General features: G+C 51.4%; 1 protein-coding gene across 1 annotated transcript in view; it reads left to right on the top strand.

Annotated features, from left to right (window-relative positions):
* Positions 1 to 26,223, top strand: part of PKD1L2 (polycystin 1 like 2) — an 83,042-nt gene that overhangs the window by 34,433 nt on the left and 22,386 nt on the right. The window contains 17 exon segments of the mRNA XM_032614834.1: positions 70 to 208; positions 1,334 to 1,378; positions 1,381 to 1,497; positions 3,249 to 3,394; positions 4,083 to 4,276; positions 7,287 to 7,419; positions 8,956 to 9,060; positions 9,062 to 9,139; positions 10,752 to 10,879; positions 11,944 to 12,046; positions 12,740 to 12,871; positions 15,544 to 15,766; positions 16,325 to 16,465; positions 16,468 to 16,519; positions 20,776 to 21,004; positions 23,126 to 23,227; positions 26,023 to 26,201. Coding sequence (XP_032470725.1) covers positions 70 to 208; positions 1,334 to 1,378; positions 1,381 to 1,497; positions 3,249 to 3,394; positions 4,083 to 4,276; positions 7,287 to 7,419; positions 8,956 to 9,060; positions 9,062 to 9,139; positions 10,752 to 10,879; positions 11,944 to 12,046; positions 12,740 to 12,871; positions 15,544 to 15,766; positions 16,325 to 16,465; positions 16,468 to 16,519; positions 20,776 to 21,004; positions 23,126 to 23,227; positions 26,023 to 26,201 — 2,246 coding nt within the window.

Genomic DNA, 26,223 nt, shown 5'->3' with positions numbered 1-26,223 from the left:
AGCCACTGCCCTGCTGAGTCCTGTAGGCTGGCTGCAGCCTCAGGGGCCCTGGACTGTGCTCTCTTTCAGGCCGAGCCCCTCCCGGCGGCCTGCAGACTCCGAGGATTCTGGCCGCGTTCTTTAATCCTCCTTCAGGACACCGCCACCCTGCTGCTGAACAGCTTCTTCCTGAGGACCAGCAGCCAGGCCACTGGAACCAGAGTCAGAGGTGGGAAGGCCTCCTTCAGTCTCATGTCACAGATCCTGTCTCTTGCAGACAGTGAGCAAGACAAACCCAGGAGCGCTGAAACAGGGGACATCAGTGCAGGGCGGGGGCCATACACAGGCTCTGGTGTGAATCCCACCACCGCCACGTTCTAACTGGAAGACTTCAGGCATTGGATTCAAGGTCTCTGTGCCTCAATTTCCTCTCATGCAAACGGCAGAACAGAAACACCCGCCTCTGAACTGTGTGATGCAGGGTGGATGACATACCACCAGTGGTAAAAGCAGTGGGGTGTGCAGCCTGCACGTCCTGCCAGGCGATTCAGTGCTTCTCACTTAAAACAAGCCCAGAGCAGCAGGAAAAGTAGACTCTCAAAAAGATAGATAATGGGGTGATTACTCTTTTTCAGATGCATTCCTTTGATTCAGTATTTCTCAAAGTGGCCCATAGACCACCTGCCCAGGATAACCTGGGGTACTAGTTTAAAAGGCACACTCCTGGGTTCACCCCAAACCTTCTGAATTAAGTGTAGGCCAGGGAATTCATTTTAACTGATTAAAATTCTCTATGCCCAGCTCTTCCAGGTGTGCACTCCTTTTGAAAAACCAGGTGATTATAACAGGTGGTGTGGGGTATTGGCGCAGCTTAGCTGGGGGCTCTTCATGGTGCCCATGGTTTGGGGGGAGTTCTGAGTGTTTCCAGATCCTGGCTGTGGCCCGTCCTAACTGGGTCTCTTGAGCAAGTCTTGTTTCCCGATATACTCCCTCCTCACTAAAGCTCTGGGAGGAAGCTATTATTATTAGCCCCATTTTACAGATGAGAAACTGATTCTTAAAAAGGTTAAAGCCAAGGTCACATGGATAGTAAATGGCAGGACTGGGATTCTATCTCTGCCCAGTTTCTCAGAGACCCTGGAATGCCCTGCATCAAGGTGGTGAGGGGGTGGGCGTGGGAGTTGTTAGATATGCAGATTTCTGGGCCCCATCCCAGAATCTACAGAGAGGTCTGAGGCCCTGGAGAGGGGCCTGGGAACCTGCATGTTGAACAAGCTCCCAGGAGATCGTGAACCATGGCGGAGTTTGTGCGCCTCACACAACCCCCTAAGCACCCTCCGTCTCCTCTCCCCAGCAGTGACCCAGCACGCCTACAGGGAGGGCACCTACGTGATCAGCTCCCACTGCCCACCTGTACCACTGCCCCAGAGGAGGGCACTGTTCTGACGAGCTTTGCCATCTTCTGCAACGCTTCCGCCGCCCTGGGGCTCCTGGAGTACTGCTTCTGCCTGGAGTCAGGTACCGGCTTGGGACTAGCTCTCCCCTCAGCTCCTGGGCTCATCCTCTCCAAGAATAGGTGCCTGTCTCTCTCTGGGAGCTGCAAAGAATATGTTCCATGTGTGAGAGGGGTTTGCAGGATGACCCTGAAGCCCCGCCCCCAGGCACAAAGACCCTGCCACACATCTCAGCGAGGTGAGAAGCAGTAACTCCCTATCTTCTCCACAACTGTGGAGGCCAAAACAACCTCTATCGTGGCATGAGGGACGTGGAACGGGCTAAATGGAGGAGGATATGCAGAAGTGTGACCACGTGGGGTTGCTACCAGGATACCACTCCTCAGTGCACACTCGGAGTAGCCCCGACCCCTGGAGCTACTCAGGACAGGGGTGGCCTGGTTCACAGAACCGTCCACGATGCTGACCCCACCTTGCGGGAGGTAGCTGGGAATGGGCGATGTCACAGAGCATGCTGAGCTGAGACGAGACCTGTTTGCACAGGTTTACAGGAGAGGACGGAGCACGCTGATGCCGCCCCACTTCAGTGCCCCAGCCAGTGTCCTGTCAGCACAACCCACACCCAAGACAGCAGCAGGGCAGCAGCAGGAGAGACGGGGTGAGCGCCCACATTGCCTCTGCTCTTCCGATTCGGGGGTGGTTGGTCCTTGGCGGGCCCGTTTGAGTCCTTGTCTCCTCCCAATGGCCTTTGGCATTCTGTGACCCTCACAAGAGCTCTGAAAATGTGCCAGTCAGATTGGGACCTTCCTGCAAACCTAGGCTCCAGGAGTGTTGCAGGGGTGCTCCCCAGGGTCCGGCATTAAACGCCGCAAGGACATAAACTGAACCCATTGACTAGGCGAAGGTGGAGGGGCCCCATTCTCAGACCCAAGGGATTGTGGTTTTCGTGGGGTGCCCGTCAGATGGACATGGAATGCAGGGCTGTTCAAAGGGCCATGACTGGGTCTGAGTCTGGAAGGGACCAATTCAAGGAAGGTAAGCAGATTTCATTTCAAACCTGCGTCCCCCTAAATGGAGACGCCAGGCTAGCTGCTCCAGTAAGGGGCAGGGAAGTGTGACCATATAAAAATGAGCTGTCAATTACAATTCGAGAACGCCGTGATGGTCTGCACACTACAACGAAGTGATTCCAATGATAGGCGGGTCCCCTTTAAGGATACGAAGGATATTCATTCATTCATTCACTCTTACAGCAGACGTATTGAACGTCAGGCTCCGTTCTAGGTCCTAGATATACAGCAGTGAACAAAAGAGAGGAAGTCTCTGACCTCACTGTATTTATAATTAGTGGTAGAGATAGCTGGTAAACAAAGACACAGGGCAGGGGCGCTGCTTTAGATAGAGCGGCCTGGGAAGGCCTTTGTACAGGAAGTGACATTTGAGGGAGTTTGGATACGTCTTGAACCAATTGTTAAGATCTTCTTTTCCTCCTCCTCCTCTTTCTCCTTTTCGTAATTTGGTTTACCACCTTGAATTTTTCTAAAAAGCTTGTAAATGGGGGATTCTTTTGCTGAAAACTTTCATGGATTTTAGTAAAATTATTCCAAAGTCACAGCAGCACGTGATTACTTAGAGACGACAGTGGATTGGCATAAATAGCCATCTTTTCCCGGGAAGTATGGAGTCCACGAGTGCCTGCCCTGACTTCACGAGCTGTGGCTTTTGTGTCCTTGTCATCAGGCTCTACCTTGGTGGGTTTACAGTGTCCCTGGGGCCTGGAGATGCCCCCCTAATTGTCCAATGTCCATTTGCCAGGTTCCTGTCTACACTGTGGCCCTGAACCTGCCCTCCCATCAGTTTACCTGCCACTTGGATCAGAAAACAATGACTTCATGCTGACAGTGGTCATTTCTGTCTGCAATCACGTGGGTGACAGACAGCAGACCCAGGCAGCAGTTAAGGTGGGTGGCAGCCACTGTTTCTCTACTAAGACAACTTCTTGACTTGTCTAAACCTCAACAAAAGGGTGGCCGGGTTGAAGGGAGCCGAGGGTATGACCAGATGAGTGGTTGATTCATTCATTCCTTCAACGTGTATTTACAGAGCACCTACTATGTGCCCGGTCCTGGGGATATAGCCGTGGACAAAACAGATGTGGTCTCCATCTTTGTAGATCTTATGACTAGTGGCCAGTATAGGGGAAGGGCCTGGGGGACTTGGGGTGGGGGACCTGAGGGAGATGGGGGCAGAAGGATCCAGAGGTGAGTCAGCCCAAGTGCCTTCAGAGTCCAGAAGAAGGAGGACCCAGATCAGCCAACAGGTCTATAAGGCAGAGGCTGGATAAAATCTCAAGTGAATTTCAAGGGTCAGAAGCGTGCTGGAGTGGAAGGGCCTGAGAGCACGATGAGGAGGGCAGTGAGGGGAGAAGTAATGACCTGCCTGAGACTTGCTTTTGGTGGCCGTTGGCTGCTGGCACAAGTGGGTCCCCTGCCCTCCAGCCTCAGAAGAGCCCCCATGCCAGGCGCCAAGCCGTCCAGCCCTGCTCTGTTTCACCACGTGCAGGCCAGGAACTTCAGGCTCCAGGTTCTGGAACAAGAACTGATGGGCTGAGACCCTCCTGCTCTGAGCATGTCTCTGGTCTCCCGTTAGGCCGCACGTGGAGGCACCCGTGTGGAGGATGCGGCATTTCAGGCCGCAGTGTGGGACAATGTCACCGCCACTCTGCAGGGCGGGCATGGCCCTGAGCAGCTCTTCCAGCTGGCCAGGTCTGTGTCATCCGTGCTGGACCAGCAGTGCCAAGGGCCGGGCTCCGGGCAGCCGCTGAGAGAGGATGCCAGCAAAAGGTGCTCCCGATGGACTCCTTTGTCCCTTTGCTGGGGCCCTGGGGTCTGTATGCAGCCATTCGGGGTGGGCAGTGGGGTCCACGGATCTGTGGAGAAGTCTTTGGGTGCCTCCCGAGTTGTTGATGTCACCTCCCTCTTCTGGTCCTTTCAGTGAGTGACACAGGATGAAGGAAGTCTGCTTTCTCTGCTCAGCCTCACGGAGCCACAGGTTTCTAGGGCAGGAGGGAATTTAGAGGGTACCACTCCAGTCTCTTCCTACTAAAGAGGATGAAACCGAGGACCAGAGGAGAAAAGCGACCCCATCTTGGTCATACGGTTAATGGTTTGATGTTGTCCCAGCTCTGTCATTTACCATCTCTATTGACACAGGCCTGAATCTCTCTAAGCCTCAGTTTCCCCACCTGGAAAACAGGGACAATAATAGTATTTTCCTCATAAGGTTGTGGTGAATGTTAAGAATTACATTCACTGTAGCTGTGGGTCAAATCATATGAAATTGCCAACATTCAACCAGTTTTAATCCACAAAAATGGCCATTCCATGTGCTACAACCTAGCATTAGAAACAACTCTGGCAAAAGGTATGATTACTCCCACTCCCAGTGTGTGCTCCCAGGCATGCTACCTGCGTGCACCACACACAGCATCACACCTGCTGGGCACGGAGGACAGAAGACAGGCTCCTCTGGTTCCTGAAGGGTTTGCCTGAAAGTCCTCAGCATGGTGCCGAGGATGTGAGCAGCTTTCCCGGGTCCACATTTCCAGTAGGTGGTGAAGACAGGAGCAAACCCAGGTTCACTCTTCCCCTGCCCACCTCCAGCCCTCTCACCGCAGCCCCTTCCTTCACCTAGTTCCCCCACTCCCACCCCCCGCACACCCCACTTGGCTCTCATTCACCCCGAGCATAACTTACAGCAAACTTCCCTTTGGATGCCCTGGGGTCCTAAGCACACAGACTGCACAGCCTGACGCAAGGTCTTCTCATGAAACACCAGAGTCCTGTCGGGAGACAGACGTCAAGCTCTAACTGGGCAATGGAGAAGATTTTAAGAAGGGCTCTGTTGAGAAAACTGGGGGCAAGGTTTCAGAAACAAATGACAGAGAACACAGGACCCCAGAGGCTCACCTTGAAGTGACCAGCATCCTCAAGGGGCAGCTACGCGTGGAGGGGGCTCCCCGGTAGGAGTGGTGGCTTTGAAGGATGAGGCAGGCAACCCCGGCAGGGAGGGCGCTGGGAGCAAAGCTTCCAGCTCTCTCTCCTCCTGCCCTCTCGTCTCCCGCTGAGTGAATCCACGAGCCAGAGGCTCAGCAGCCAGTGACATCTCCATGAAAGCAGTCTCCGGGATGGCGACCAAGGATGGGGAAGAGCTGCAGAGGCAAACATGAGATTATCCATTACCTGACTTTCGTTCCAGAACGTTCTGACAGGAGTCCCCTCATAGACAGGGCTATTCTTTCCTCCATCCAAGCCACGCCCTGAATGGAAGCCTGGCTGCACCCTGAGCTGTTGGCAGACATGCTCAAACTCTGCAGCTGCTGTGAACAACTGTTAGACAGTTAGAAGAGTGAGTTGTGAGTAGCAAGCAGGACGGGAGGGTAAGAGGGATTACTCACCTCTATCTGTGTTCTTCCAGATTGTTGGATGAGCCATGTCTGGCCATGTACATTTAAATTAAAATGACTTTTAATGAAATAAAGTTAAAAATTCAGTTCTCTGGTTGCACTAGCCACATTTCAAGGGCTTAATATGTAGTCACATTTGGCAAGTGGCTATGTTACTGGACAAAACAGGGACAGAACATTTCTATAAATGCAGAAAGTTTGATGGGGTGGTATTAAAATTATATTCTTAGGTTTTTCTCTGCCTCAGCCAAAGCCAGCCCCTCTCATTAGGGCTTTGCGGCTTAGAAAGCATGCTCCCCAGAAGCCGCAGTAGGTCTGGCTTAAGGCTGGAGTTGGGGGATGGCTGGAGGGATCCTTGTCCCCATTGCCCCAAAGGCACACAGGGACCCAAGTCTGCAACAAGACCTCCCATCCATACTGGGCCAACAAAGTAATCCAATTTCTGAATTTCATGCCATTTTAGTCACAGTGAGACCCTGAGACACCATTTGTTTTTAAATAATGCCAGATTTTACAGATTTTTTTTTTTTGGCCGTGCCATGTGGCACATGGGATCTTAGTTCCCTGACCAGGGATCAAACTCAGGCCCTTGGCAGTGAGAGTGCAGAGTCCTAACCACTGGACTGCCAGGGAATTCCCCAGATACTACATATTTGATTTCAAGATTTGGAGAAAGCTTAAGACATCCTGTATTAGTTTCCTCCTGCTGCTATAACAAATAACCATTAACTTTATGACTTAAAACAACACATATTTATTATCTTACATTTCTGGAGGTCAGAAGTTTGAAATGAGTCGCACTGGGCTAAAACCAAAGTGGTGGTGGGGCTGTGAACTGTCTGGAGGCTCTAGAGGAGAATCCACCCATTGGCTTTTCCAGCTTCTAGAAGCTGCTCACATTTCCTGCCCCATTTTCAACACCAGCATCTTCAAATCCCGACTCCTCTCCCTCTGTCCCTCTCTCCCCATCTCCATCTCCCTCTCCCTCTCCACCTCCTCTGCCTCCATCATCACATCTTCTCTGACTCTGACCCTCCTACCTCCATCTAGTAAAGACCCTTGTGATTACATTGGTCCCAACTGGTTAATACAGGATACTCTCCCCATTTCAGAATCCTTAATCAAATCTCCAAAGCGATTCTTCCGAAGTGCCTTTGGCCATGTGAGTAACATATCCATAGATTTCAGGGATTAGGATGTAGCTATCTTTGGGCTATGATTCTGCCCACCACACATCCTAGGAGACAAGAAGAGGTCTACCGGCTTTGGAAAACCCCACATGAGCCTGGTCACTTTCTCAGACCCCAAATCTTTCTGAAACAGCTTCATCAAGCCACTGGAATTACATTTCCTCTCCCCACCTTCCTATGTCTATGCCAAGGTCAGAGAGCACATCCTGTGTCTGCGGGGTCACTGCCTGCGGTCAGCACCACCTTGGGGGACACGCGGAAGGTGCAGGAGCTGGCCGAGGCACTGAAAGAGGTGACCCGCCGCAGTGAGGAGCTCACGCCCTTGGCCCCGGTGAGTAGTTCCCACCCGCTGAGCCAGGCAATAGGACGTGCACCTCTGCGGTGGGTGGCTGACAACAAACCCCAACCCAGGTCGCAGGTCCCTCAGTCACAGGGCCTCCAAGACTTCTGCCTTCTTGTCCCCAAGGGCCCCACAGGGGCGATGCCAAGGGAGGGAAGGTGCCCCCCTCACAGCCCTGGGTCTCCCTCTGCTTGTGATGGCCTGTGTGCTCACACACCTCACTCCCCCACCAGCCGGTGCGCACCTGAATCTAACTAATCATTGGGTGGTCAAGGGTGTGTCCAGATGCTGCTGCTGACCTGACCATGTCCCCCACTTGAGTGCACTGTGATGTCCAGCTGCCAGCTCTTGCCTTTCTTTGCCTGGGGGCCTTCTCTGACCTCCCCTCCAGAGTCCATTCTGCCTGCCCACATGGCAGGTTGGACATGTCAGGGGGTCAATGCAGTTCTCAGTGACTAATGGGCTGGGGTACAGATACCCCGGCTCCCCTGCTCCTCTTGGTGGAGACCTCCCAAGTAGGACTGAGCCCCAGGTAAGTGGCTTGATCACACCCCCTGGACTGGCTTCCTACCTTTCCCTGTCTCACTTCCCCATTCTGCTTCCAGCATTTCCTGGGATTATCTCCAAATAAATGACTGGTTGTCAAATTCTTGCCTTAGGGCCTGCTTCTTGGAGAACTCAAATTGAATCACCACGTTCCCAATGCTGTGGCAGACAAATGTCAATAAAGAAGCCGTAAGCAGTAAAGGGGAGAGCTGTCTTGGCTCTGCCCCACCCACTCTGTCAGGAGGTTGTCCCCCTCACATTCCTGGTCCTGGAGCCTGCTATGCTGACCTTTATTTCTGGGCCCCTGATCACCCTAATATCACACTTCCCACTTTACACATCCATTTGCTCATGCATCCCTTCTATGCACATACATCTATACACGTACATATACATCTGTCTCTCCACCCTTCCACTCATTTATCCATGCATTAATTTTTTCATTCATTCAACAAGTGCTCCCCCGATGCCTAGTATGTGCCAGGTACTATGCAACTCATTGAAAATTCATCAGCAAATCACATAGCCATGGCCTCTGCCTTCATGGCACTTTTAGACAACTGGGCCCGCCAGTTACTAAACCATTTCACAAATACATATATAATTACAAAATCGGAATAAGCGCTATGTCCATCCATCCAGCCAGCCAGCCAGCCAGCCAGCCAGCCGGCTATCTCAAGTCAGTGAATGTTTACTGAATGCCTACTATGTGCTGGGCATTGAGCAAGGCACTCTGGGAAAGATCCAGAGATGCATGAGGCTAGTGTCCTGAAGGAACTTAGAACGTGATAGGGAAGGAACACCTGGCCTCAAGTCAGTGACACAGGCAGCTTGTGTGACGGGCCCAGACCAGATTTTCCCTGGCTTGAGCCCCCACCTCGCTCCCCTCCACTGCAGCGCTGGTCCCTGGAATGGCCCAGGGGCTGGTCTAACCCAGGCAGGGGCGCATGCTGTTCTTCCTCCTCCTTGGGGTGAGCCCAGCGGGAGGCCAGCAGGGCTCTGCAGCATGCCAGTGAGGCCCTGTTGGCAGTGAGTGCCGAGGCCCATCCTGAGGACCCGAGGCACCAGGAGGCCACCGGGGACCTGGTTCCAGGCTGTGTGCAGCGTGCTGGAAGCTTCCCTGAGGGACAGACCAGAAGAGCCTGCAGGGGCCAGTGGCAGCCAGGTAGGTGTTCCAGCCCAGACACAGACGTCACGCTTACCACGTGCCCAGCTCATACCAGCACTTCTAGGTGGATCTTTCTCCACATCTTGCAGATGAGGAAACTGAGGCACTGAGGTTAAAGTCCTTTCTAGGAGCTGAAAGAAAGGCTCCAGAGACTAGAGCTTCTGGGAGGCAGTGTACAACAGGCCAAGCGTAGCCTTCAAAAGGGGCAGCCTGAGTTTGAACCCTGACCTTGTCACTCACAAGCCCTGTGACCTGGGCCAGTGACACAACTTCCTGCAGCCACATCTCCTCACCTGTAGTAGGTGGACAAGCTCTGCCTCATCCTGGAGAGGCCACCCATTGGAGAGATCGTAGGTTCACCCTTGCAGGTTTGAATCCAACTCCTGCTTCACTTAGACAAGGACACAGAACATCTTTAGAAGAGAGGCAGCCCCCAGAGTAAGAAGAGCTGCAGCACAGCCTCACGTGGCCGCAGCACCCAGGACGTCATCATGACGGAGCCACAGAACCCATTACCTGCTGCTCCACAGCCCTTTACCATGTGGGGCCATCACTGCGTTCAAGAAGGACTCACACACACATTCTCACACGCGGCCACACAAACACACTCAAACACATATCCACACACTCACACACCCCCACAAACACTAACACTCATACACACATTCAATCACACACACTCACACATTCACACACACTTCTAGGCACTCATTTATGCTCACATACATCGGGAAGCACACACTCCGGCACACACTCACACAGATGCACATTTACACTCCTATCTTCACACAGGGCCACACAGTCACACAAACACACAGACTCTCATATATGGTTGCAGTCACACACAAGACCACATACGCACACTCATTCATGCTCAGATACTTATACTCCCACACCCTCAAACCACACTCACTCAGACACACATTCACACACTTACACTCACACACACACACACTCAAATACTTACATTCACACCCAGTCCCCCTCAACACACATGTAACACTCACATTCACGCACGTACGGTCGCACACCCATCAGACGTAATGCACGCACGCACGCGCAGCCTGCGCACTGATAGGAACTCTGCACAGACGTCCAGCCCTCCTGCTCCCCACGGCTGCCTTGGCTTCAGCGACGCCACATCTTCACCCAAGGGCTTGGGTTGCATGGGGACTGGAGTCTGAGCCCGGGTGACCCCGTGCAATGGCTCTGCCTGTGACTTTCCATTTCCCCACGAATAAGACCTGGGCTGTGGGCAGATGTCAGGGTCCAATGGAGCAGCACGGACAGGCGCACAGTGAGCCCTGCCGTGATCCCGGCGCTTCCCCTCATCAGTGCGTGGCTGCCACAAGTCATCGCTCTCTCTGTGCCTCTGTCTCCCCGTCTGCCAAGCAGGGGAGGTAAAGCACCTGCTGGCAGAGCCTGGAATCTTCTAAGTGCTCACTCTTGGCTCCCTACAGCGCCTGGTGCCCAGGAAGGGGCCTTCCATCATGGTCTCCGCCTTGCTCCTCTGCCGGTTCCCGCCAAAGGGCACACTAGCCTGGTGGCAGTAACCAGAGGTGGTATACGGACACCGGTCCACAGCAGTATCCCCTGCTTCCTTTTCCAGACAGCCATAGTGCCCCAGCTGCTGGGAGCTGTGGGGCACATGCAGGCCGCCGTCCTGCCGGGGGGGGACTGCCCAGGGGCCTTCCAGCCACGCTGGCCCGCCCCCTCCATCTCCGTGTACACAAACAGGTAACCGGCTACACTGTGGTATCCCCTGACCTGGCTCATGCCACACCCACATCCCAAGACCCTGTGACAGGCAGAGCCCAGGAGACCTGCCTGGCAGTGGGGGGGAAGTGATGGGAGCTAGAGTGGAAAGGGCTTTTCACCAAGAGAAGGTCCCCGTGTTGGGTGTTTGTGCAGCACAGGAAGGGACGTGGTGAGCACCACGCCAGTGTCAGAGCCACACATGTGTCCTGAGAGATGGGTCATGTTGGGCTGTGCAGGTGAGGGGGCAGAATGAAGGGGACTAGCCCACTTTTAACCTCACCCAGACTGTGTCTGGCAAGCCTGCTGCTCTGTGGACCTGTGGGGATTCCGGACGCACTTGCCTTGGGAGTTTCTCCATGGAGCTCCTGCCTACCACTCACTGAGCCCTCCTCCAGTACCTGGGGATGCCCTCCCCCTTCCATCCCTCCCCATGACAGTCGTGGGCTGGATGACGCTGCAGGCACCGCTGAGACCCCCGGCTCCGAGCACCCTCCCTTGGCTCCTCCTGCCAGGGGTGCTCTCCTGGATCCCAGGGGCAGTTTCCCAGAGCAGCATCTGGATCAGCACTAGGGTCTGAAACCAGATCCCCAGCCTACTCAGATGGGATGAGGTCAAAGGCCAGTAAAGATGGCTTTATGGGAGCCCATGACATCAGAGGTCAAGTAGGTAGGGGAGATAAGTCTGGAGAAATGTCTACAGCCAAGCTCATTTATTCATTCAACAAAATACGTATTGACCACCATCATGAGGCAGGCGCTGCTCTAGGCACTGGGGTGCCACAGTAGGCAAAGCTGGCCACAGCCCTGTCCTCAGGGAGCCGCCAGCCCAGAGTGGAGACATTGGCTGCTTCTGTGCTGCTCCTACTGATGTAAATATGCAGGACTATCTACAGGGATCACAAAGAGCCACCCACTCTGATGCTAAAGCCGGGACCCCTGTAGAGCAAGAGGTGGGCAGACCTTCCTCTATCTGACCTTCTCCCCTCTCTCCTGGCACCTCTGTTCTCACCTTGTGGAAAGAATACAGCCCCGGAGTTAGCGAAGCTCCCCTGTGCACGTTGCTGCTGCCAGCTCTGCGACCTTCACCCTGCCCGCTGCCCCCTCCCTTGGCTCCATGGAGGACGGTAGGGTGCCTGTGGACATAAGGGTAACAACGGAAGGAATCTCCCTGGGAACAGCCCTTTAGAGTTTGCAAAGCACCTGCACATATATTTGCTCATTTATGTTGATAACAACCCTGTCAATTATGGAATTATTATGCCCATTTTACAGGTGAGGTTCAGTGACTTGCCTGAGGCCACAAGCAAAGTGGCAGAGCTGGGGTTTAGACCCCGGCCTCTGACTCCCCAATCCATCCTCTTTCTACTGTGCTGTGGAATTTCTCCAGCAGCCCTGGTTTAATTAGTCATTGGAAAAGAAGCTCTTCAGACTTTGTTCCATAGCTAGGAAACAGTAAACTCAGGGCTCTTTCCATTCCCAAATTAGGGCACATCTGACTCTCTGCTCCTTGAGCCTCAGAGAAAGCAGACAAACTTCTTTCTCTTAGAGACTTGCTGGCTTTGCAGGAAGAAAGGCTCAGACTGTTTATAGCCCAGTAACTGCTCGGCTGTAACAAGTCTGATTGGTTCTCTAGGCCCACCTTTCTGAAGCCACAATCCTGAAGGGAAGACACATACCAGGACAGACAGCAGCAGCTAAAGGCGGGGTGCCCTCCCAGTCACCCCACAGGGCAAGAGCCACTTGCCCATCCCATCTTAGGAAACCTCATCCTTCACACAGGGTACTGGTCACCTTCCGGCCTTCGGGGCCCTTGGCTGACACTCTTTGTTCCTGGTTTCAGATGAAGAGTTTCCCAAAGAACCCATTCCCAGCGCGAAGTCACTTCGATGTCAGCGGAACTGTTGGTGGCCTCCCTCTGACCAGCCCTAGTGGACAGCTCATGCCTGTGAAGAATTTGTCGGAGGATATCGAGGTAGAGTTGGGGTGCTCTCAGAAGTCAGGAGGTGCTTCTGTCTTCTTTTTCAACTTGGTTGGGACCAAAAGTTGGTCGGTTATGGGAAAAAAAAAAAAAAGAAAGATTAAAGAAGAGAATCATTAAAAATGATCTTTATCCTCCCTTAAGCATTGTATTTTAACGTAAAACTATAAATGTACATCATCATCAATCTTAAGGTGTACAACTGAAAGTTTCTTTAAATCTGTTGATTGGAATTTTAATCATCTTCACTACATAAATCATCCCCTGAACATAGTTAGATTTTCTTTAAAGTGAATAAAAAATGTAGGCACACTGGTATGAGTTCAGATTCTTTTGAGATTGTAGTGACTTTTTTTCTAATCTTCTACAGTTTTCTCATCAGTGACTAATTCAATAACAATTTTTCCCCACTCATCTTCATTGAGTCTTCTCAAAGCCTTCAACTTAAGTTTTTATGCAAATAGTTCTTTTACACTCCTACTTTGTTAACTTATCACTCTATAAGAGCTATCATCAAAACAGACCCTTACAATCACAAGTACAATGGACGTTAGCGGGTGTGGGATCAGACACAACTGTCTATTGTTGAGCATACAGCCTGACAGGCAGGAGGGGCTGCCAGGATTACTAGAGAGGAGATGTCGTAGGTTGAGTTCCCTGGAAGCAGGCACTGAGAAGGTGTTTGTGGTGCAAGATGCTTGCTAGAGATCAATGCTTGTGGCGAGTGAAGAAAGAAAACAGATTGGACAGAAGTCAGACTACAATCCGGACTCCACAAAGGCTCAGTCAACCCAGAGGGGGCTCTGCAGCAAGTAGCAGCCACCAGGGCTCTAGCAATCGTGTTTGCTATCTTCTGTATGTTATGATGTTTTGATACCTTAAAAATCTTGCTGGCGGGGAGAGACTGCCCCTCCCGGGGCCAGCCAGCTCTCTCAGAGAGAGCAAGGGCTCTGCCAGGGCACACCTTTCATGTGAACACCAACCAGTCCTGAGTCTATACCCCAACCACCCCCTTTATCTCACTCACTCACCAGGCCAATATTCAAGCTCTGCCCCAAATCATCCCAGGGCCAGGTACCAACTAGAGACCAGCCCTATAGCCAAAGTCTGCTGGAATTATTCAGACTGGCCAATTCTAAGCTGTTTTCTATGCCCTGTCTTGCCTTTCCTGTGGAAACCCCAATAACGCTGTGGACTAGGCTTTCCCCCTCGCCTGCTCCTGCATCCTGACCGAGTGCTTCCCTCGTGGCCCTGCATGGCATGGCAGGTCCTCCGCTCCTAGGGAATATAAGTAATAAATTCTTCAGGGCAGACCCTGAAGGAGCTGAGAGCTGGAGCCTGTCTGCTGACCATACTCCCTGTGACTGGGTAGGAGGTCCTTCCTAGAAGGGAGAGCTGGGTGGCATATTCCTGTGTCTACCGTAGAGGGCCACCAGGAGCAAATAAAAAGTGCATGGTGGGCATTAATCAGTCTGTTTTTAAAAGGGGATGGAGGGCATCAGTTAAGCTGGAGAGCTGATTAAGTGGAGAGTGGTTGTGAGAAATTCTAATGTAAGAGTAAAAGCAGAGGAATAGCAGCAACTAACTGGTGAGCGCTACTGTGTATCTGGCACCTGACTCAGTATTTTGTATATGATAACATTCTGAATAGTCTCCATGAGTCTATGTATTCTACTGATGACAAGAAACTGAGGCTCAGGAATTCCCTGGCGGTCCAGTGGTTAGGACTCCGTGTTTTCACTGCTGAGGGCTTGGGTTCGATCCCTGGTCAGGGAACTAAGATCCGTAAGTCGTGCAGTGAGGCCAAAAAAAAGAAAAAGAAAAAAGAAAACGAAAGAAAGAAAAAGAAAAGGAACTGATGCTCAAAGTGGTCTGTTAATTGGTCAGAGGTCCCAGAGTTAATACAGGGCAGAGTCAAGATCAAACAGAGGTCTCTGTGCCTCTGCGGCCTGTGCTCCTAACTTAATCTTACTTGCTCCACTCTTTGATCGACACCACCACTAGTTCATATGCCACCCTTGTGCACTTTCTGTGCAGATGCAGCCCCAAGCTGGGGTGAGCAGCTCGATGAGTACTGGCTGAATAAACGTCCCCAAGCTATCTACCTCCTCATCCCTGAGCCGTGAATACGTCACCTGACGTAGCAAAAGGGGACTTTGCAGATGTGATTCAAGTTAAAGATCCTGAAATATAGAGATGATCCTGGGTTATCTGGGTGAGCCCAGTGTCATCAAGAGGTCCTTTTAAGAGGCAGGCGGAGGGGGAGTTGACTCCAGAAAAGTAAAAGGTGATTTGATGACAGAAGCAAGAGGTTGGGTGATGCAAGGAGGGGCCATGAGCCAAAGGACTGCAGGCACCTCCAGAAGCTGGAATAGGCAAAGAAGGGGATTCTCCCCTGGAGCCTCCAGAAGGAACTAGCCCTGCCAACTGCGCCCTGTGAGACTGGTTTTGGGCTTCTGGCATCCAGAACTGTAACAGAATAGATTTGTGTTGTTTTAAGCCACCAGGTTTGTGGTCATTTGTCACAGCAGCCCCCAGAAACTAGTGGAAAGAGCAGCGCGCAGGGTGGATTTCGGGTCCCCAGGGGCTCACCCTGCCCAGCAGCCCTGACGCTCACTGGCATTCCTGTCCTCGCACACCCTTGATTTGACTGTTTCTGATGACAGATCCTGCTGCCTCAGCTTTCAGAAGGACACAGCGAGCCAACTGTGTTGAACCTGACCAGACCTGAAGCTCTGTGGGTGAACCTGACTTCAGGGGGTGTGGCTTTGGGGATCCAGCTGCACTGGAGATCTGACATCCCACTCATGCTCAGCCTGGGCTACGGCTACCACCCCAGCGTGACCAGCAACGACGCCCAAGCTCACCTCCTGCCAACGGCTGTTCCAGGTAGTCCCACCACTGGGCCAGTTTCTTGAGCTGCTTCCTGGGGGATGTGACCAGCTTAAAACTTGAGAATCAGGGCCATAGGGAAAAAGAAAAACAGAAAAACACTTGCTACATTCAGTGCTTATTTCTGTTGGTGGTATTATTACTATTACTAGGTGATATTAGGTGAACACTTGCCCTGAAGAAGCTGACAAGCACTCACAGAACTGAACTCATTACAATCCTCATAATAGCCCTTAGGGATGAAGAAGAATAAAATTTCTACTTTTCAGATAAAAACAGAGAGGTTAAGTAACTGGCCCAAAGTCACACAGCCAAGGAGGGACAGAGTCAGAATTTGAGACCTGGTCAGTCTGATTTGGCAGCTGTGCTCAGCACCCTGACTTGGGAGTGCCTCTTCTTCCATGCTCCTGGTCTCAGGAGGAGAGGGTACTCCTAGGACACCGGGGCAGCCATCAGGATCAGATTCCCTGCCAAGGCATCTTGGTGCCCCTCTCCCGTCATGTTAGTCCAGTTTCCATGAGGCTTCAGACGGATCCAGACCCCCGCTTCCTGAAGATGGGCTGTCCACATGGATCCTGAGCCCAGAGGACCTGCATTTTGGAGAAGGCATCTACTATCTGACCGTGATCCCCCAGTCTGACCTGGAGCCGGCCCCCAGCAGGGACTTCACAGTTGACATCACCAACTTCCTGTCCCATTTGTGTTCTGGGATGAGGTCCAGGGGACTTGGGACAACTCCAGGTGCCAGGTAAGGAAAGGGAAGCAAATAAGAAGGTGGTAGAGCTGAGACTCAAACCCAGGTCTGTCCCCAGAGCAAAAGCTCTAAGCGACGTGACGCACTGCTTCTCCAGAGCTCACAGAGCCCTTGGAGGCATGGGGCCCTATTAATTGCAATCAGATCCCTGTCTCAGGGCAGCTCAGCTCTGCCTCCAAGGACCCAAGCCCATGACACTGTCCTGGTGACAGACATTGGCTTTGAGGCCATCAAAAGCCACCCCTGAGGTATCAGTGTCCCCCTTCCTTCTTCCATGCCTTTGCATATGCTGCTGTCTCCCCCAGGACACCCTTCTTCCCTACCCTGCCTGGAAAACTCCCATTCACCCTTCGATCTCCCAATCCAATGCCACCTTCTTTGGGTGGCAGATGTTTTCAGTCTCCCTCTGTTGGACTTCCATACCCTCCCCAAGAACAGCAACCTCCACATCTAGTTGAAATTTGTCACACACCTGTCTCCATCCCCTACACCATATACCTTCTTTCATTCATTCTACAAATATTCACCAGGTGCAAGGCCAACTGATAGGGATACAATGATGAGAAAAACCAGTGAGCTTTCAGTCTAGCAGAGGACACAGACAAGAAGCAAATGGCACATATGTCCAATGACAACAGTCATAAGTAGTGTAAGAAGCCAGGTCCCAGCAGAGCCACAGAAGGGGACTTAAAGCCAAGCTCCTTCCGGGTTTGTTTCTGCTGCATTTTGGCTTCCTTGTCAACTCCTGCTTCCAGCTGCCACACATAGGGAGCCCCCCTCAAAGTGCCAAGAAGAGACGAAGGCACGTTGAGATGTCCAAGAGACAGTGGGTCCTCCACACCTGAAGCACAGGTCTTTGTACCTCGTGAACGAGACCCTGGGTGTGTTGCAACCTTTTAGAGTCCTCGCTACCAAAAGCTTGTCTGATCCCCACGTTGCTGGCAGAATACCTGCTGCAGCCTGCCTTCCAAGGCCGGGGCTCAGAACAGGATGGTGCAGGGGCTGGCAGCACTGGCTCTGCCATCAGACAGACTTGGGTCCAATCCCACGTCATCAGTACTTGCAAGGTGACCTTGGACAAGGCACCCCACCTCTCTGAACTTTCCCATCTGCAAATGGGGATAAAGGATGGCTGCCACTTACCACAGGGTGGGACCTGGACGAGGGGACCTGGACGAGGTTAGGGGTATAAAGTACTTAATGTGGTGCCTGGCACATAGGAGGTGCTCCACAGATTAAAGTGATTGCTGTGTTAGACACTCTGAGCATAGAGAAGACAAAACTATATAAAATGGAAATCAAGGAAAACAATGGACATAGGATTCAGCATGCGGTTGGGTTGAGGGGGAGCATGGGGACGGATTGGGGGAGGACCACTTAGCTAAACGTAACTTATTGGAAAGTTCCTAGCTTTTGAGTGGAGTCATGGGTTCCCAGGTGCTTATTATGTTATTAAGAATATACAGCTACTAATGCACACATACACGAATGTGGGGTGTACAAAAGAATGTGGGGGCTTCCCTGGTGGCGCAGTGGTTGAGAGTCCACCTGCCGATGCAGGGGACACGGGTTCGTGTCCCGGTCCGGGAGGATCCCACATGCTGCGGAGCGGCTGGGCCCTTGAGCCATGGCCGCTGAGCCTGCGCGTCCGGAGCCTGTGCTCCGCAACGGGAGAGGCCACAACAGTGAGAGGCCTGCGTACCGCAAAAAAAAAGAATGTGGGGGCTGTGTTATAGTGCCAAAATTATATTAACCCAATACTGTGTACCTGATGCTCATTATATAGATGTTGATACAGAGATCCCAATACAGAGATCATTGAGGAGCCATAAATAAGTGAATGGGGAAAAAAAATAAGTAAATGCGATCACTAAGTTTGGACGGAAAACCACAACTGTATTCTCAAAATAACTAAAGAAAGTTCCAAATCTGTAAACTGCAGACCTTATCAGGGGGGAAATGCAGAATTGTTGCAAGGAGTTTGAGAACTGCATTATTTGTACATTTTTCTCGAAGGATACTAAAGGTGAAACTACTGTCACGAGGGGATCTCATGAAAATTTTCTGGTCTTTCCAGATTAATTTATGGTTTTCAAAAGGACTCTCATGCTGGAAAAGACTGGGAAAGCCACTGTCCTCCAAGTCTTTGTGAAAACCCAGGAGGGCAAAGATGTTAGGCATAAATCAGGTCTGGTCCCTGGGCTCCCAGCGCTGAGATGGTCTTGTCACTGGTACTAGCTTGGGGTTCTTCTCTGAACTAGCCCCACCCCTCCTGGGTGTGCCAAGGGTTCCTGTAAGACCCACAGCTGTATGCCAAATGCTGACCAGGATTGGGAAACGGTGAGCAAACATGGAACTAAGACCCATGTGAAATCTGTCAATAAAGCAGTTGACGCCATAGCTGTTGGAGGGGTCAACCTCCCTCGGTGGCTCGTTCAAGGTAAAAGAATTACCTGCTGGGATGTTTGGGCTGCTGCGGGCTCTTCCTCACCAGGTGCTGGGCACAGAACTTTCCGCATGCCAGTATTTTCTGTTGCCTCCTACCTTACCACCTCGTTGTGGACCCTGGAATGAAAAGGTAGTGCTGGGTTGTAGGTTTGAATTAAATCTTTACCCACCAAATGGCCCTGGGTGGATTGCAGGCTGGCTGGGGGCTTTAGGGAAGGACTGCCCCTAAGTGCAGAGTATGAATTAAGAGCCGGATGGGGGCCCTGCCCTGCCTCATCCCTGTCTCCTCCCTCCCCCAACCGCACTCCCCACACCACCAGGGACCTCGTGCCCAAGTTCCATCTACACGCCCCGTTTCCCCAAATTTTGCCACCCTTGTGCCCAGGGATGGCCACAGCAGTAGCCAGTCCTCCACAGAAGGATGACCCTGAGGAATGGGTCTGGGCAGGCCCTGTAACAGGGAATTCTGAAGTCCAGGTCCCCAAACCACCGTCTAAAAGTGGGCATGCCAGGACCAGGACTAGGTGAGGCAAGTGAGGCATCTAGAGTGCAAAATTTAAGCGGGGGATCTTTCTTGGGGTCACCTAGGACCTCGCCCTAGTCCTGGCTGAGTGGTATGTGCTGTGGTGGGCATGCCCTGCTCCGCCCCCGACTCTTCATCCTGTGCAGAAGGGCGCAGCCTGAGGACGGCTAGACTGGGACTCTCCAAAGCGTGAGCCCAGGACAGGGGTGCCACAGGTGCCTCGATCTAAGGTGGGTAAAATTTAGAGAATTTTTTCCTGGTGCCGAGACACCAGCTTAGGATTTAAATATCTGTCCTTCCCTTTTTCTTGCATGGTTCCCCCAACCTCCGTCTTTTTTTTTTTGCTCTTCAGTGTAAGATGACCAACTGTCCCAGTTTGCCTGGGACTAAGGGGGCTTTCAGTGTGAGAAGCAGGAAAGCCTCTGGCAAACTGAGATGAGTTGGTCACCCTGAATGTCCTCTCAGCACCTTGCCCATTGCCTGGCCTGGAAGGAGCCCCCGACAAATAGCTGCCCAGTGAACGAGCACCCGGTGGGAGAATGCAATGTAAGGACACATACCAAATGTGTGGTGACGGCTGCTTTTGGAGGCTGGTGGACAGAAGGGACTTCAATTTTACTCGTAATACTTCTTACCTAAAAAAAGCAGAGCAGACTGGCAAGATGGACACAGTTGCTCACTGAGGACGACAGGTGCAAAGATGCTTATTATAGACATTATTCTCTGCATTTTAAAATTAATTCTTGGACTTCCCTGGTGGCGCAGTGGTTGGGAGTCCGCCTGCCGATGCAGGGGACACGGGTTCGGGCCCTGTCTGGGAAGATCCCACATGCCATGGAGCAACTAAGCCCGTGTGCCACAACTACTGAGCCTGCACTCTAGAGCCCGCGAGCCACAACTACTGAGTCTGTGTGCCACAACTACTGAAGCCTGTGCACCTAGAGCCCGTGCTCTGCAACAAGAGAAGCCACCGCAATAAGAAGCCCGCACACTGCGACGAAGAGTAATCCCCGCTTGCTGCAACTAGAGAAAGACTGTGTGCAGCAACGAAGACTCAAAGCTGCCAAAAATAAATAAATAAATAAAATTTAAAAAAAAAAAAAAAAAAAATTAATTCTTAAGTAAATAAAAAAGCCCAAAGGAATCCCGGAGCTGGTCTCCCAGCAGCCTCCCCAGCCCCTCCCCAGGACAGTGTCCCCCCCACAGTTCTCCCCACTTGAGCTCGGGCGGGCGGGGAAGTGCTCCCTGAATATCCCTACCAGGGCCTCTCTGGGGTTGCGGGGGGCCATGGACCACCCGCTCCCAGATACACCGCCTCTGCAACCACCTCACCTTCTGTGGAAGTACGTTCCTGGTCATGCCCAATGCCGTGGACGTCCGCCAGACCGCTGAGCTCTTTGCCACCTTCGCGGACAGCCCTGTGGTCGTGACCACCATAGGCTGCCTCTGTGTGGCCTACGTGCTGGTGGTGATCTGGGTGAGGAGGAAGGACGCTCAGGATCAGGCCAAGGTGAGGCTGCACAGTCCCCAGCAGCAGGAGGGAAGACAGGAGTGTCCCCTCGCAGGGGCTCCAGGGGATGGAGCCCAGGTGGGGAGCTGAGGGGCCAGCTGCAAATCCAGGCCTTGACCCCTGGAGTCATCTCAGGTAAGCTGGCCCCTCAGCCTCTTGACCAGTAAAATGTCCTTGTTCATCGAAGTATCAGGAGGAGTATGAAACTGACCTCTTATTGAGAATTTACTATGTGCCAGGTACTACCCCCACTTAATGCTCACGATAGTCCCAAGGAGAAGGTACTGTGCTGAGAGTCCCCAAGACCACCCTCGAGTTCAGTGATTTGCTAGGACTCACAGAACTTAAAAAAGCCACTATCCTTACGATTATGGTTTATTATAGTGAAAATGGTGCAAATTAAAATCAGCAAAGGAAAGGGTCCAGGAGGGATCAGGCAAGAGCTTCTAATATTCCTCTCCCAGTGGAGTCCTAGGGACAGATGAATTCTCCTAGCAATGACGTGTGACAGCACATGTGAAGCACGGCCAACCAGGAAAGCTCCCCTGAGCCTTGGTGCCCAGGGTTTTCTTGGGAGTAAGTCCCATAAGTATGGAGCCTGCATGACTGACTTCAGTTAGTCTCCAGCAACCACTGCTCCCCATGCCTGCCTAGGTCAGACTGACAGAGCGTGGCCCAAAGCCCTCACCACAGATCACATCGTTAGCACATACTGCCTGGGGTGGCCCAAGGCCCCACGTGTAGTCAGACACTCTTATCAAGCAGGCTATTTCAAGGACTTAGAGGTTATCTTCCATGAGCTGGCCAAAACCGGTCCATGCTTTGGAATGTGTGGGGTTTGGATAACCCAAGCCTGCTGAATTCACCCTTTACTGCACAGCACCTTTATCATTTTACAGAGGAGGCAAGTGAGGAGTGGAGAGGGCAATTAACTAGTCCAAAGCCACCTCCCTGCCAGGGGGCCAGAATTCGAACCCAGATCTGCCTGACAATAAGTCAGGTCTGAGGATAGAAACGAGATCAGACTATAACCATTTGTGCAACCAATTGTGACAACAAAGTTCTGATTATTTTTCTGATACATGCATCATATCTGACACATAGTAGCCTTCAATAAACATTCATGAGTGACTGGGCGCACAAATGAATACAAGGATGCATTGTCACAAAGCTCTGAAACTTTCAACATTCCCTACCGCCCCTATACACAGCAATACTTCTCAGCGTGTTAGGATGGTATGAAACTTAAAAAGATAATAGTTGCCCCATTTATCCTGCTGTCTTTGATTTGCCCAAGGGATTTAACATTAATACGTTAAGTCCCTCAGCTTTACGTTCATTCCTGGGAAGCAGACTCTGAGATGGAGTTAAGTATGCAGGGTGTTTACCAGGGAGTGCCTGGGGTCAGCCCCTGGGCAGGGAGGGAAGGAGGCAGGATGGGCAGGGGAAGAAGTCAAGCTGGGATGCAGCCCACTGACAGCTGGGGGACCCCTTGGGGAGCTCTAGAACTGTCCTGAGTTGGGTTGAGAAGCCCAGGTCTTGATCTTGGGCAATGCATCAATCTGTTCTTAGATATCGGCCTCTCCAGGATGGGGCATGACCTTGACAGAGGCGACTCTTGCATTCCTGGCTACACCACCTGGGCAACTGGGAAAACAGCCCTCCATTGACAGGAGATCTGGGCAGCTCATCACAGAGCGCTCTGCAGCTCTGACCAACTCCTGCTATTTATTTTCTGCGAAAACAACTTAACATTCATTCCTTCTAAATTCCCTTAGAGGCACAATCTGGTTACCAAGGTTATGAGAAATTGTTTATGAACAGAGTTTGCATTCATCAGCTCAAGCATCAAACATTCTCAGCTTAATATCAAGTTCATTTCCAATTTGACTACTTTGGGTGGTATTTAATAATGAATGTATTTTTTTATTTTAAAAGTCTTGGTTTTCACTGAAAACCCTGCTGTTGTAAAGAACAGTTCTCACCTGATAGAATGAATCAATAGCATACATAGTTTTGCTTTCCCCCTTTAATTGCCATGAATGCCCAACTCACTCTTGGCTGCTGTGCTGTGGATGAACCCACCAAGCAGAGCCCTCCTAATGCCATCCTTCTGTCCAGGTGAAGGTCACAGTGCTGGAGGACAATGACCCCTTTGCCCAGTACCACTACCTGGTGACAATTTATACCGGACACCAGAGGGGGGCAGCCACTTCCTCAAAGGTACCTGACCTGCAAGACACCTCGGTTGATCAGCACGTCCCACTCAGCAAAGCACCTGCCAGTCCGTTGTTGAGTTACTTTAGCCCAGTGGATTTTGTTGTAGGGTTTTTTCACTTTTGCTTTTTTTTTTTTTTTTTTTGAGAAAAGTATCTTTTTGCCAGACAAAATAACACCCTAAGCCCCAATATTTAAAAATTAAGGGAGAGTTGGGGTCTGGTACTGTACTCACTGGTCTTCTCATTTAATCCTATTAAAAAATAATTCAGACAGCTGGCTACCTGCACACAAAGTGTTCACATATGAAGAACAGTCAGTAGACTATTATCAATGAATAAAGGGGAAAACAGAATTTCTAAGAGAAAGGGGAGAAAGGAAAGAAACAAACAACGGCAACCATTTGAAAACGAGCCGTGAATTACGTTTTTTAGGAAAACTGATAAGCTGGCATCCATCTGTCCCTGAGAAGGCTGACTAGAGGTCATGAGGACACAATTCCATTTGTTTATGAATTCTCTGAAATCCTTAAAGTTAGCTGTGGAGCATACAGCAGGTTGTCTCTGTCATGTCTCAGCATCCTTAGTTAAGTCTGGCCTCACCCTATCACTCATGAGAAGGTAGCATCCCCTGCAGCAGCCTCCAAGCTTCCTTTACTGAAACTGTGCTCCATGGAACTCCACGGAACACAGTTTGAGAACCACAGGCACTGTGTGTACTATCCTGGAGAAATCTCCATTGTTTTTTTTGTTTTTGTTTTTTATTAATTAATTAATTTATTTTTTGGCTGAGTTGGGTCTTCGTTGCTGTGCGCGGGCTTTCTCTAGTTGCGGCAAGTCGGGGCTACTCTTCGTTGCAGTGCGAGGGCTTCTCATTGCGGTGGCTTCTCTTGTTGTGGAGCACGGGTTCTAGGCACGTGGGCTGCAGTAGTTGTGGCTCGAGGGCTCTAGAGTACAGGCTCAGTAGTTGTGGCCCACAGGCTTAGTTTCTCCGCGGCATGTGGGATCTTCCCGGTCCAGGGCTTGAACCCGTGTCCCTGCATTGGCAGGCAGATTCTTAACCACTGCACCACCAGGGAAGTCCCTGTTTTTTAAAAACATGACATTAGGCTCCATGAGAGCAGGACATGTGTCCACTTACATTTTACTTTTTATTTTAAAAATCTTATTATTTTTATTTATGTATATATTTATTTTTATTTTTTTTTATTTTTTGCGGTACGTGGGCCTCTCACTGCTGTGGCCTCTCCCGTTGCGGAGCACAGTCTCCGGACGCTCAGGCCCAGCAGCCATGGCTCACGGGCCCAGCCGCTCCGCAGCATGTGGGATCCTCCCAGACCGGGACACGAACCCACGTCCCCTGCATCGGCAGGCAGACTCTCAACCACTGCGCCACCAGGGAAGCCCTATTTATTTTTATTTAAATTAAAAAAAATTTTTATTGCTGCATCTCAGGGCCTTAACCAGCTAACATAGAGTAAGTGCTCAGTAACTATTTGTTGAATAAATGCAGGAATCACTTTCATCCATCTAATGAAACATCCATCCCACTTCCATTTGACACTGAAGAGCTGACCTTACAGGGAAAGAAAGAATGAAAATCTGTGATCCATAGGCCATTTCTCTTCTTGAAGAGTTGCAGTCACCTTTCAATTGATACTGTCTTAGTTCGGTTCTCCTGGCACAGTGCTTCTCAATTGGTTGGCCCCCAGGGACAGCTAGGAATGCTGGAAGTGGTTTGGTTGTCACAACTTGGGAGAGGAAGAGATGCTACTGGCACCTAGCGAGTAGAGGCCAGGGATGGTGCTATACATCCTGCAGCACACAGGACAGCCCCAGAGCTGTCCTACAGTGGAGACTCTGCTGTAGAAGCCGACTCTGAAACAAGGATTCAAGCACAGGTAGTTGATTTGAGAGGGGATCCCAGGACACCACATACAGCAGTGGGAAGCCAGGTAGGGAAGGGAAGGAACAAATAAGGGGCGCATAATCAACCCCATTACCTCTGTGGGCAACTGCAGCCCAATCCCACTGGGGAACTCTGGAAAACAGTAAGGAACGTGGGCCTCAAAGTCATCCCAGCTGAGGACTAAGTGAACTGGGTTATTTATCCACCAATCCCACCAGGCATTGGTGGAAAATGGCTTGCAGGGGCCATCAGTTCTCTGCTACCTTCAACCTGCTGCTCTAACATCCACAGAAACCCCCAGGGAAAGAGGCACAGCTGCTGGCAGTTGGACGTGGGAACCCCACAGTGGTGAGGCTGAGTGATGGATGTCAGGGGAGCATAGGTGTCATCTGCTGTAGTTGGTTTTGGCTCCGGAAATCAGGCATGGCCACCAGCCATCATCAGGATGGCTTCAGAAAAATACAGAGTCCTGAGCCCTGTGCCCAGTATTCTTGGTAGGTCTGGAGTGGGGCCTGGGAATATGTATTTTCAAAGTAGTGGGACATCATTCATTCCTGTCTCAGAGCCGGGAACTCTGGGAGGCACTGAGAATATAATCTCTAGGGAGAAAAACCAGTTCTTGCCCTCCGGCCCTTTCAAATAAATATTCGAGAAGTCTGAAAAGGTCATCAGGAAGCATTTATGAGTGTAACTCATCTCCAGGATGTCAATGCAGATAGTGTCACCCCAAAATCTTCACACAACTGAAAAGTAACTCTGGCAGGTCCAAGATGGGAGGAGAGGAGGTGAAAAGGCCATGCTTTGTTGGGTTTCATTGGTTTTTCAACACCTCCAGTGAAACACGGGGCTCAGTTACCACGTGGAGCTGGCCACTACTGGTCTCTGGATTTCAGGTGACTGTCACTCTATATGGCCTGGATGGAGAGAGTGAGCCCCACCACCTGTCAGACCCCGACATCCCGGGTTTTGAGTGAGGAGGAGTGGATGTGTTCTTACTCTCCACCCTGTTTCCCCTGGGGGAGCTGAGGGGCCTGCGGCTATGGCATGACGACTCAGGGGACCAGCCATCCTGGTGAGTCAGGGGTGAGTAAACC

This window comes from Phocoena sinus, chromosome 19, assembly GCF_008692025.1.
Source record: "Phocoena sinus isolate mPhoSin1 chromosome 19, mPhoSin1.pri, whole genome shotgun sequence".
NCBI classification, from domain to species: Eukaryota; Metazoa; Chordata; class Mammalia; order Artiodactyla; family Phocoenidae; genus Phocoena; species Phocoena sinus.
The sequence above is the reverse complement of the archived record's forward strand: the minus strand, read 5'-3'. Positions and strand labels throughout refer to the sequence as shown.